At 45.0% G+C, this 12,190-nt stretch overlaps 1 protein-coding gene across 1 annotated transcript; it reads right to left on the reverse strand.

Moving 5' to 3' along the window:
* Positions 1 to 407: 407 nt before the first annotated feature.
* On the reverse strand, positions 408 to 10,662 carry DERL2 (derlin 2). The gene is made up of 7 exons (XM_081173207.1): positions 10,503 to 10,662; positions 7,473 to 7,538; positions 5,887 to 5,960; positions 3,450 to 3,543; positions 2,349 to 2,544; positions 2,016 to 2,106; positions 408 to 952 (listed from the first exon to the last, which is right to left on the reverse strand). Exons 1-7 carry the CDS (start codon positions 10,593 to 10,595, stop codon positions 847 to 849), a joined length of 720 nt encoding a protein of 239 aa, XP_081029333.1. The 5' UTR covers positions 10,596 to 10,662; the 3' UTR covers positions 408 to 846.
* Between the last annotated feature and the right edge of the window lie 1,528 nt (positions 10,663 to 12,190).

A 12,190-nucleotide genomic window follows, 5' to 3' on the forward strand; every position in this document is an offset into this window, starting at 1 on the left:
ATATCTATTCCTTCAGAGCATCAGTGTATAACAACAGTATACAAGTTTCCCTCCCGCTACAAGCGCAACAAAGTAGAAATGTTCTCTTTTAAGATAAACTGAAGCCAAAATGTGTTCAACTGCTGGGTCCAAATTCCACATTTTACGCAATACGTACACACAATGTTAATTATTCAGATACGCCAATCCCTGCCCAGAATAAGCCTCACATCGCAGGCATGACAGCAGGCCAAGTTCCGTAAAGCACTAAAGCTTCTGAGTGTTACTTTACCTACAGGATCCGCCCAAGTCTTTGAAGACAGAAACCAACTCCTCTTTGCCGGTTTGTTTCAGGAGCATTTTTTGCCACAGCCAAAAATCAAAGTGACATCAGTTGTTTGAAATGTAATCAAGCACAAATGAAAAACTAAAGTCAAAAAGTTTTAATCATCTTTTGAAGTTCTCCAGTCTCTGTATCAAATAAATGGGGATGGAGAATGCCTTAGAAATATATTTTGTTTTTACACAAGAACTGATGATCTCATTAAATGAGTTGCGAATGTTCCACTTCCAGTTTGTCTTGGCTTGGAGTAGATTATCCACACCTGAACCCAGGAATGCAACTAAAGCCCCGGCGAGGGTTTGCAGTTACTGTCAATTTCCTGGAAAAGGTCTTTTGATTAGAGCACCTTCCCACCAACCCCTTCCTTAAAAAAAGAAAAAAAGTGCATCATATTGTTCAGACTAGTAAAGCTATTGAAACTTCCTTTATCCACAAGAGAGCAAATAAATCTCCGGGAAAGTTCTCCAGGCCAGTGTCTTTGGAAAGGTCCCTGTGTCTAGGACATCTGCCAGTCTGTCTTCTATTCAGCCTCCCAAGCGCTGGCCTTCACCCCAGGCAAAGCCTCCAGGCCGTTCTTCGGGCAGAGGGTTGTAATTGGGATCCTCTTCAGGTGTATCAAATATGGCTTTCCTGTAAAAAAAATAAAAATGTAAGTCCACACGTCATCAAGTACAGAAGCTCTGTGTAACCTGGTTGGCAACTACTTTTGCCATGAGGGCTATTATAAGAAAGGAGCCAGGCCCCCCCAAACCCCACTGTGGCCCACTGCCCATGTGAACACTTCACTCTGCGGTTGGCAAGTGTGGTGGGTCAAATTTTATCCTAAAGAAGAGCCATCCCTTTCTAGGTCAGAATATCAGGATTACTGCTTGTCTGAATTGTTATTCACTGGAATATTATTATGGAATTAACATTGATGTGCTGCTGCTACTTGATTGCTGTATGTCTTGTGTATTATGCACAACATCCAGTGCAATTTTCTCAAGGTAGCATATACCTTGAACGTGAAAAATCCTTGTTTGAAAAGAACACGGGTTGGTACAGCTTATTTTCTCCTCTCTGGTTACAAACTAGATCACTCCTTGTGCGGGGGTGTGGTATGGTTGTGACAACTTGGCTTCTCTCATCTGTTTCAGATTCAGTGTTATTTTACACTCAAAAGCATCAAGTTTGACCTGGCAGCAGCCCTTGGCATCTAGAGCTTTGCAGTTACATATGTGGTTGCCTTATCCAGAGTCAAACCGCTGGTCCATCTAGCCCATTATTGTCTACTCTGACCGGCAACACATCTCCAGGGTTTCAGACAGATCTTTCTCAGCACCTGCTAACAGATCCTTTGAACTAGGGGATGGTGCCTGAGAATTTCTCCATGCAAGGCATCCGCTCTATCAGTGAGATATACTGCCTTCAGTGTAGGAGGTTCCATTTACCGGTAGCTCTTGTGTGTGATCAGGTAGACTTTGGTAGAATTTCAGCTTTTTCAAAAGACAGGTGTTTAGCCTTCATGGTCTCGGAAACAAAGGCAACAATACTAAAAGATAAGAGATAGATCAAGGCATCTCTGCTGATCAGACCCCATCTCTCTTGGTGACACCCTAGTTTTAGAATTCCCTCTCTTAACTGGTTTTGGGACAGTTTCTCCCTACCCCCCGCTCAATAATAATAACCCAACACTACACAGGAAGACACTTACAGAATTGATGGTGTTTTCAAAAGCCTTCCTCCCCCAGGCTGATTTGGAAAGACATCTTCCAAGAAGAAATATATATGACCAACAGCAATACCTAAAGTCAAGGGGAAATATTCAGAACCTTCTAAATGTGCTCCACACAGTCCTCAATCTTGGCTTACGTATTGTGTGTATGCTGCTGTTTCTGGAAACTCAATAAACACATTTTATTTATTTTAAAAAGGCCAGACTTTCACCAAAGTTCTGTGACCTTAGAGTGAAGGATGGTTAATAATAATAATAATAATAATAATAATAATAATAATAATACTGATTGAATGACCATCATCGCCTTACCTAGAAGGTCAACAATAATAGAGTTTCCCAGTAAGAGTGAAAATCCCATGAGGACCCAGGGGAGAAAGGGAGCCTGGAAGATGAGAAGCCCAAAGAAGTTCATGCGGACAAAAGGGTTCCTGCGACTCCAGACGTAAACCAACATGATCGTAAACGCCTGTCCTAGGAAGACCAAGTTGACGAACAAGCCAAAAAGCTGGTGGAGGAGTGGTTAAAGAAAGAGCGGCTGCACCCATGTCAAGAAAACATAACCATTTAAAAACAAACAGCAGGAAGACCAATGGTGCAATACTGCAGGATGTGCTTCTTGCTCAGTTCTTTCTCTAAAAAAATCCAAATCTTGACACACACACACCCCACCAAATAAGCCGATGAATAAACAAGATTTATCAACTTCCTTTTCTCCCCATCACAAAAACCGAAACAAAAAGTTAAGATATCATGCCACGCTATGGTTTGTGCTAGCCATTGTTTAGAATCCCCACTACAGTTTGAGCTTCCAACCACACAACAGGGAAAACATGGTTCGGAGCTACTGTTTCTGTTCTGATTAGCATGTTTGCACAGAGCAGCCTTCTGCAATCTAGTGATCTCTAGATATTTTGGGTTATTCTTTATATACCACCTTTTTCTTCCAAAGAGCTCAAAGGTGGTGTATGTGGTTCTCCTCCCCATTTCACCCTCACAACAACCCTGTGAGGTAGGTTAGGCTGAGAAATGGTGACTGGCCCAAAGTCACCCAGTGAACTTCATGGCTCAGTGGGGATTTGAATCCTGGTCTCCCAAGTCATAGTCCAACAATCTAATTTACGCCACACTACATTCACCATCCAGGAGCACAGACCCTGCTGCTTGGGGGTGATGGATGTTGGAATCCTAAACATCTGGAGGGCACCATGTTGGGGAACGCTTCACTGGGACCAGGGAGCTCCAGGTCTTGGTCACCACTCGAGCCACAAAGTCCACCTGGGCCTGTCATCCATACTCAGCTTAACCTACCCTAAAAGGATTGCTGCAACACTGGAGAACCACTTTGCTATAATGATTTATTCAGCTCTTTTCAGTCTCACAGTATCTTTATGTCAACACCGAAAAGGATACAGTCATTAATAGTCCACCAAAAAGGAACATAAATACAAAGTCTGCTGTGCGGCCCCGGAATGATCCTTCCTCAAGCATTCGGCAGTAGCGGTATCTGAAGTTATTAAGGTCAGGAAAAACGCTCGATAACAGGCAGGCATTTACCATTTTTATCTTTGCAGGGAAATGAAAAATACATTCTGCACTTAAATAGAATTACTTGCGAGTATTAGATAGGCCTAGGATTAAAACATGTGATGCTGTAGAATACTATGTTAAAAGCTAAAATGAAATGAAAGAAAGATGTTAATGGACTAAGTAAATTATATGTGAAAATAGTTTTGGAAAACTGCAACAATGATATATATGGAAACTCAGCCAGGGGGATTTGATGAAGTCACCCAACAATGTCAACAAAAGTGGAATTATTACAGTTAGGATGTATGTATGTATGTTTGTTTGTTTTCTGATTTTTTTTATGTTTGTTGATATGTTTGTTATAGATTGGGACAATTAATAGAAAATTGGGGGGGGGGGAATACATTCTGCATTTGAGTTTCAAAGAGTTCCTGAAACCAGTCTCTGGGTATCAGACGGGATTTGGGTAGGTGGGTGGGGAAAAAAGGATTTGAAGCCAGCAAAGAGGGGCATATGCAGTCTGATTTCATACCAAGCGGCCACAAAATGCGCCAACATTCTTAACAGAAGTGAAGCAAATGGACAGGCTAGGCTCCATAACTCATACATCAGGGGCGTCTGCTAAAATGAAGATAACTCTATGGAATCTTAGCAAGGATCAGTCTTTCAACCTGCCTCATTCCTCATCTAGCCAAGTGATATGGTTGCCAGGGCAACCCTACCAACTTACTATGGCAAGGGCCATCTCACTTTTCCCAGAACTCAGTAGCCACCAGCATTAAAATGAAGGAGGGGAGAGGGAGTTTCCTGTCCAAAGTGGCTGCATTTCAGCCAACAAGGTTTCCTTCTACCGATAAATTCACAAGTTGCTTTTCTGCAGAAAGAACACAATACCCAAACCCACTTAAAGGTGTGACAAAACTCAGTTAAAAACCAGCTGATCTCAATGTGAGTCTTGCAACAGAGGAATCCTGACCTTTATCCAAATTTGTACAGTTTGTTTTTGTAGCCATGGCCTTCATCTAAGCACAGGACTTTCTAAAGAATATGCATTTATGTTTAGTCAGTCAATCATTTATTGTGTCTGACTAAAAGCCAGTAGGGATGTGGGTGGCGCTGTGGGTTAAACCACAGAGCCTAAGACTTGCCGATCAGAAGGTCAGTGGTTCGAATCCCTGCGATGGGGTGAGCTCCCGTTGCTCGGTCCCTGCTCCTGCCAACCTAGCAGTTCGAAAGCACGTCAAAGTGCAAGTAGATAAATAGGTACCGCTCCGGCGGAAAGGTAAACAGCATTTCCGTGTGCTGCTCTGGTTCGCCAGAAGCGGCTTAGTCATGCTGGCCACATGACCCGGAAGCTGTATGCCGGCTCCCTCGACCAATAAAGCGAGATGAGCGCCACAACCCCAGAGTCAGTCACGACTGGACCTAATGGTCAGGGGTCCCTTTACCTTTTTAAAAGCCATTACAAATTCAATTACAGGTCCAGCAAGTCAATTAAAACCTGATAAAAGAAATCCAGAGATATACATCCATTTACAGTAAGTCAAATTAGTGAATCACCTGTGCAGTCTACAATATTGTCTTTTATATAGCTAGCATTAAAACTTTTAACGGCTTTAGTAAATAGGACTGTTTTGTATGTGACAAGCAGATCACAATCAGATAATAGCCAACATATTTTCACTTCAGGGTTCTGTCCCTGTAGTGGTGTATTTATATTTAGCAATAGGACTACTGTACCAAAGTTCATCCGCTTCGAAGGACTACAAATATATTTATTCAAAACATGGCTTTCCCTCTCGTTTCATATACCTCATGCAGCTTACCGAACAAACCATTAGAAATATTAGTAACGAAAACATCACGGATGAGCTACAATTTATGTGTCTGTAACTACTGCAGTTACTACTGTAACTACTCTAATCCCATGGAATGTCTTGAGGTAGAGTGTGAAGAAATATTTTCACCTAGTGCAATGTTCCTGCCTGCACTGGGTGTTCAAAAGTTGGGTGCCAACACTCAAAATGCCTCCTCCCTTGGCAGTCATACCCAAAGATGGGGCACCGGGAACAGTGTCAAAAAATATTTTAAAACCAGCCTATACAAGGTGGGCTATGTAACTGTGAAGCCAGCGCAAATCTTTCCACTATAAGCCAAAGACCAAGCAGCCCTTGAATGAACTGGTCATTGCTAAAGGCTGAACTTGAGAGAAGCAGCTCCTGCCAACTTTGTATTGATGCCTTCCCAGAGAGGCTCTTACAAACCTTCGATAATTATTTTTGTGCTCCGAGGAATTTTAGGCCGTTCAAACAAAGGATACAAAAATATCATATTAAATAAAAAATTAAATCCAACTGGTCCGAAGAAAAGGTAGCTCGTTACGAGCCTCCATACCTGCAAAACAGATGAGGGAGAATATGTTAGTTACCTGCATGCTCTCAGGAAATGCTTCATTGCTTTAATTCGGGGGTAGGCAAGCTAAGGCCCGGATCCGGCCCAATTGCCTTCTCAATCCGGCCCGCGGATGGTCTGGGAATCAGCGTGTTTTTACGTGAGTAGAATGTGTCCTTTTATTTAAAATGCATCTCTGGGCTGTTTGTGGGGCCTGCCTGGTGTTTTTACATGAGTAGAATGTGTGCTTTTATTTAAAATGCACCTCTGGGTTATTTGTGGGGCATAGGAATTCGTTCATTATTTTTTTTCAAAAATATAGTCCTGCCCACCACATGGTCTGAGTGACGGTGGACCGGCCCATGGCTTAAAAAGGTTGCTGACCCCTGCTTTAATTAGAAGGAATCTCAATTTGCTTTAAATCATCTAACCTTTCAGACCGACAGCCTCATTCACTCTTTGCTTAACAAACAATCAAGCTGATAGGAGTAAAGGCACAAGGTCCAGTCCTGCACCCTGTCTACTTTTTAATTTTTTTGCCACTGCCACCAGAAATCAGTGGGGTCTTGGGAGATCAGACCCCTGGCTTATGAATTAAATGCACAAGTTAAGCCCACATTGAACAGAAAACGTATTTTCTTCCCTTTCTTTAATCAGACAGAAATTAAATAATTAACATCTGAGTTTGCATAGAGCACCTTTTCGTTATCACTAAGTGAAAGCTCCATTAATTTCCATGGGTCAACTCTCTGACTAGAACTCAAATTTGACAGGACCCAGAATGCTTACGTTCTATAAAAAAGTGAAAATGGAGATCTGAATACTTTTTAAAATGTTAAATAACATTAGCAAAGAAGTCACTTTTCCACTTAAAAAATGGCAGTTCTGGGCAACACAGAGTTAGGGCTGGTTCTGCTGTTTTCTCATAATGGGTCCAGGTTTTAGAATGCAGAAGAGGAAGAACAGAGATTGACCAGAGATGAAAGATTAAATGGGTGGACCCAAACCTCATCCATTAAAATGGCAATCTCCTGAACTACTCTACCAGATTTGAGTCTTCTGCCTTTCAACCCCTCTTTTCTCTATGGGTGTCTTAAAGACAAGATGAAATCAAAATCACAGCAGATTCAGCTGTGGCTCCCATTCCACCACAGTATGATGTAATAAGGCCACATAACACAGGCTCCCATTCCCATCATAGCATGATGTAATCAGGCTGCATTTAGTCTTCCACTCAAAAGAGGACAATCATTCTATTACCTCTCAATGGTATTAACATGCACGGAACCATTGCCTGGAGCCATCAGAGAAACACTTGTGTCTGTCCCACCCAAACCCTCAAATTCCACCTGCAGCATCCCCAAAACATCTCGCAGTTGGAGAGGTAGTTTGCTCATCTGCTGCATTCCACTAGCGTGAAAATGGCAGTGATTTTTCAGTTGTGGAAACACGGCTTTAACAACTGCCTTTAAAAGTCACTGACATGCAAAAAAACCCAAAGCAAAATCTACTTACTTGAAAGTGTTTAAATATTAATTCAGGGTTGAAGTACAGCTGAAATGGCGTGATTAATTCTAATTGCTGAAACAAAGGAGAATGCAAAAGAGCTTAGAATTATTTCAGTGCAGTAATGTAACTTACGAATGAAACCACTGGGTGCCAATACAGCTTTCGCCAACCTGGGTCCCTCAGACATTATTGAACTACAACTCACCATCTATAGCCATGCTGGCTGGGCCTGATGGGAACTGCCCTCCAAACATTTGGAGGTCACCAGTTTTGTGAAGGCTGAGCTAGTATGTCAATCAACTCTGCCTTGTATTCCAATTCTCAGATCTTTCCACTTAAGAACCTAAGAAGAGCATGTTGATTCAGGACAGCGTCCCAATTTTATGGCAGAGGGTGTGTAATAGTTATTTGTTATATTGTTACTTCATGTACTGAATTCATCAACATTTGCAAAAGCTGTTACTGACTTAAAAATGACAAACACCTGTACCGTTGTGGACATTTTTATTATTCTGTGCCTAGATATTATTCTTGAAAGTAAATAAAAATATACCAAAAAAGGAACAAAAAAAGAAACCCAGGTACTTTTGCAAAGCATAGTCTGGGTTAACCATAGTTTGGGCAATATTGGACTTCATTAATCATAGCTATGGGTGTCACTCCAGGCGCCACTGGTAAATGGGAGTACCAAACAAATAGAAAAATGAAAGGCTCATATGCTGGGAGGGGTGGAGTACTTCATTGGTAGAGCACATGCTCTGAGCACCGGTCAAAGGAACAATTACTGGCTTGGCCAATTAAAGATTCTCAAGACAGCAGGGCCAGAAAAGGCCACAGAGAGCTTCTGCTAACTGGAGCAGCCAATTCTCAATGCTCTTCTGGTTTCGGAAATACTGTTGAGTTCAGGCACAGAGCCTGTGCTTTGATTACAGGTGGCCCCAAGTTCAGGTTCACTAAATTTTCCTCCTACCCAACTACCTTAGGAGCTCAAGGCAGTGTACGCAGTTCTTCTGAGCCAACTTTAACTTCCACAACATTCCTGAAGGTAGGTTAGGCTGAAAGATGAAGTTGCATTGAGGTCACCCCAGTGAAAGTTTTGTGGCCAGTGGACCCAGTTTCTCCCTACTTTTAGTCTGAAAGCCTAACCGCTACACCAGGCTAGATCCTAGAGATGGAGGGAACACAGGAAGCTGCTGAATCAGGCCACTAGTCTAACCAGCTTTGTATTGCCTACACTGACTAGGCAATAAAACAATAAACAGGGTGGTGATAGGATGACTACTGCAAACAGCACAAGATAATATCACCAAGGCAACTATCTGTAAACAAACAGTAAATGTCTATAAAAAGGGCAAAAGTAGTTTATATCCCAAAGAGGTTTTATCTTAAACAACAACAAATGCAGTAAATAAAGAGTTCATTTGTAATATATCAGTGGTTCAGTGCTCATATCTTCTCTTTCCAAAATATTTTTTTCCTTAAACACTTGCAAACACAGTAAAAAAAGCGTCCACTTGTGATATACCAGTGGTTCAGTGCTCAGACGTCGTTCCAGTAATCTGATGTTTCGTCGCTGAAGAACTTAGTCATCTGACTGGCAGCAGCTCTCCATGATTTCAGGCAGGAGTCTTTCCTAGCCTTTCCTGGAGATGCCACCCACCGTGCAGGCAAAGCAGACCCTGTACCACTACTCCAGGAGCGTGGGTGGGTCTTGAACCCGTAATCCCAACAGAATAGGCTTGCAGGGCATTAGCCAGCAGCTCATTGGGACTCCCACCATACCCAACCTCTGGCCATGCTCCAACATCTGATGGAGGGCCACAGTTCTCTCACCTTGATCGTAAATGAAAAAGCCAGTCTTTGGAGAAGGGTCATAACTCAGTGGTAGAGCGCCCAGCTTGCAAGGGAAGGAGACCAGGTTCAGCACTCGATAGCATCTCCAAGTAAGGTTGGGGTCTGAAACGTTGGGAGCGCCACTGCCAGCCAGTGCTGATCTAGACGGACCATAGTCTGACTCAGTATAATGGTCACCTCCAGACTGGATTATTGTAACTCACTCTACGTGGGGCTGCCCTTGAGACTGACCCAGAAACTCCACCGGGTGCAGAATGCCACGGCAAGACTCCTTACGGGGTCCTCGCTGCGGGATCATATTCACCCGGTGCTATACCAGCTGCACTGGCTCCCGGTGGAGTACAGGATCAGGTTTAAGGTGCTGGTTTTAACCTTTAAAGCCCTATACGTCCTAGGACCCTCATACTTACGGGACCGCCTCTCCTGGTATGTCCCACAGAGGACCTTACGGTCTTCAAACAAAAACACCTTGGAGGTCCCGAGCCACAGAGAGGTCAGGCTGGCCTCAACTAGAGCCAGGGCTTTTTCGGCTGTGGCTCCAATCTGGTGGAACACTCTGTCACAAGAGACTAGTGCCCTGCGGGACTTGACATCTTTCCACAGGGCCTGCAAGACAGAGCTGTTCCACCAGGCCTTTGGCCAAGGCACAGTCTGACCCCCTCCTTTGGCAATCCTCACAGAACTCTAGCCCAATGGTTGCCATTAATTTGATTTTGAACTGATTTTAGATTCAATTGATTTTAGAATGCTGTATTACTTCACTGTTGTTAGCCGCTCTGAGCCTGGCTTCGGCTGGGGAGGGCGGGATATAAATAAAATATTATTATTATTATTATTATTATTATTAGGCAGCTTCCTAGGTTTCTCTCTTTCAATGAGCTGGCCTACCTCGCAGGGAGGCTGGGAGGATATTGAAAAGGGTATTATGAATTTCTAGAAGAAAGAAGAGCAGGATGAGCTGTGGGCTTAATTAGCAGCTTAAAGCAGGCCATTGATTAAGCTCATGGACTACACCAAGAGAGAGGGAGGGAGCTTGCAGGCAGTCCAGCCTGGGCGACCTCATGCTGGGGGCGGGGCGGGGGCGGGGCTATGTTAATGAACCTCGACCCTTCGCCCCGCCCCCTCCGAAGACAGGGGCCCGGCGGGTAGGCCGAAGCCTCCCTCCCTCCTCCCCTTACTCACCACGGCGGCGGTGGTGAGGACGCAGGCGGTGGTGTAGGCCCGGGTGACGGGAGGCACCTGCAGGTATTCCTGGCGGAAGGTCTGGTACGCCATCTTGGCGCCGGCGCCGCCTAAGGACTTCCCTCGCCTCTTGGCGTCCCCTCAGCCTCGACCAATCCGTGCCGGCGACGATTGGCCAATCAAGAGCCTTCCCCGCCCCCGCTTTTGCCCGCCCTCTGTCTCCGCTCCGGCAAATCAGCGCCGTCTTCTTTCGCCTTCGCAAGCCTAATCGGAATCGAAGACTTCGAGCCCATAGATTAAATAGATTTATAGAGTCATGCTGCAGAGGCGACATGGGAGTCTCGTGTCTTCTTAAGAATAGAGGCAGGTGGCTAAGGGGAAGAGTGAGCCATGCTCTAAGCCAGGCATCCCCAAACTCGGCCGTCCAGCTGTTTTGGGACTACAACTCCCATCATCCCTAGCTAACAGGACCAGTGGTCAGGGGTGATGGGAATTGTAGTCCCAAAACAGCTGAAGGGCCAAGTTTGGGGATGCCTGCTCTAAGTCTAAGGAACACGCTTGATTCTTGTTGCGGGGATATCAGTGGTAGCTCAGTGGCAGCAGAGTATCTGCTTCGCGTGGAGAGCCGCTGCCAGTCAGTGCAGACAATACTGAGCTATAGATGACCCAACAGTTTGACTCCCTGTATGGCAGCTTCCTGTTATGTTCCTATGACTCAGTGGAGTCAGCGGTTTCTGAGGGAGGAAGAAGAGGCCACTGGCCTTTGCTGCAGTCGGAGGGGACTTTGGGCTGGAAGTCCACCTCCCCTCAGTCAACACACCGGAGGGTTGTCAAAGTTCCTCTTTCAGCCCATTGATACCAAGAGTGAACAGCCCTGCAGGGTTGGCCTAAAGCGTCAACTTCAGCTCCATGCGACGTACAGCTGACAGCCACGGGCAACACTGCAAGGATGTTGTAAATTAACTCCGCCCAATCCCTAATCTGCATCGTAGATCAGCAACTGTAGGGATGGCAGCTAGTGCTGCCAAATGCAGCAGTTATTTCCAAGAATATCAGGACAAAAGGAATGAGGAGGCGGGAGGGGAACCAAGACAGTTTTATTAACAAACAAACATACAAAGCATAACATAAAATATACCCAACAGGGGCCACCCAATCTCCCCTTCAGCTGCCCAGAGCAGCAGGAGAAAGATCCTGACCGTTGGTCTCCCAGCATCAGGGCCTTTGATCTGGGCAGAAGCTCCCGGGCCCCTCCCACCTATGGCTTTTATAGCCTGCCTTGATGTAATCAAGTGCACCTGGCATTAGGTAAAGGTAAAGGTACCCCTGACCATTAGGTCCAGTCGTGACCGACTCTGTGGTTGCAGCGCTCATCTCGCTTTATTGGTCGAGGGAGCTGGCGTACAGCTTCTGGGTCATGTGGCCAGCATGACTAAGCCGCTTCTGGCGAACCAGAGCAGCACACGGAAACGCCGTTTACCTTCCTGCCGGAGGAGTACCTATTTATCTACTTGCACTTTGATGTGCTTTTGAACTGCTAGGTTGGCAGGAGCAGGGACCGAGCAGCAGGAGCTCACCCTGTCGCGGGGATTCGAACTGCCGACCTTCTGATCGGCAAGTCCTAGGCTCTGCGGTTTAACCCACAGCGCCACCTGTGTCCCTTGCACCTGGCATTACTCAGGATTAAT

Source organism: Podarcis bocagei (genome assembly GCF_964188305.1).
Source record: "Podarcis bocagei genome assembly, chromosome: 15".
Lineage (NCBI taxonomy): Eukaryota > Metazoa > Chordata > Lepidosauria > Squamata > Lacertidae > Podarcis > Podarcis bocagei.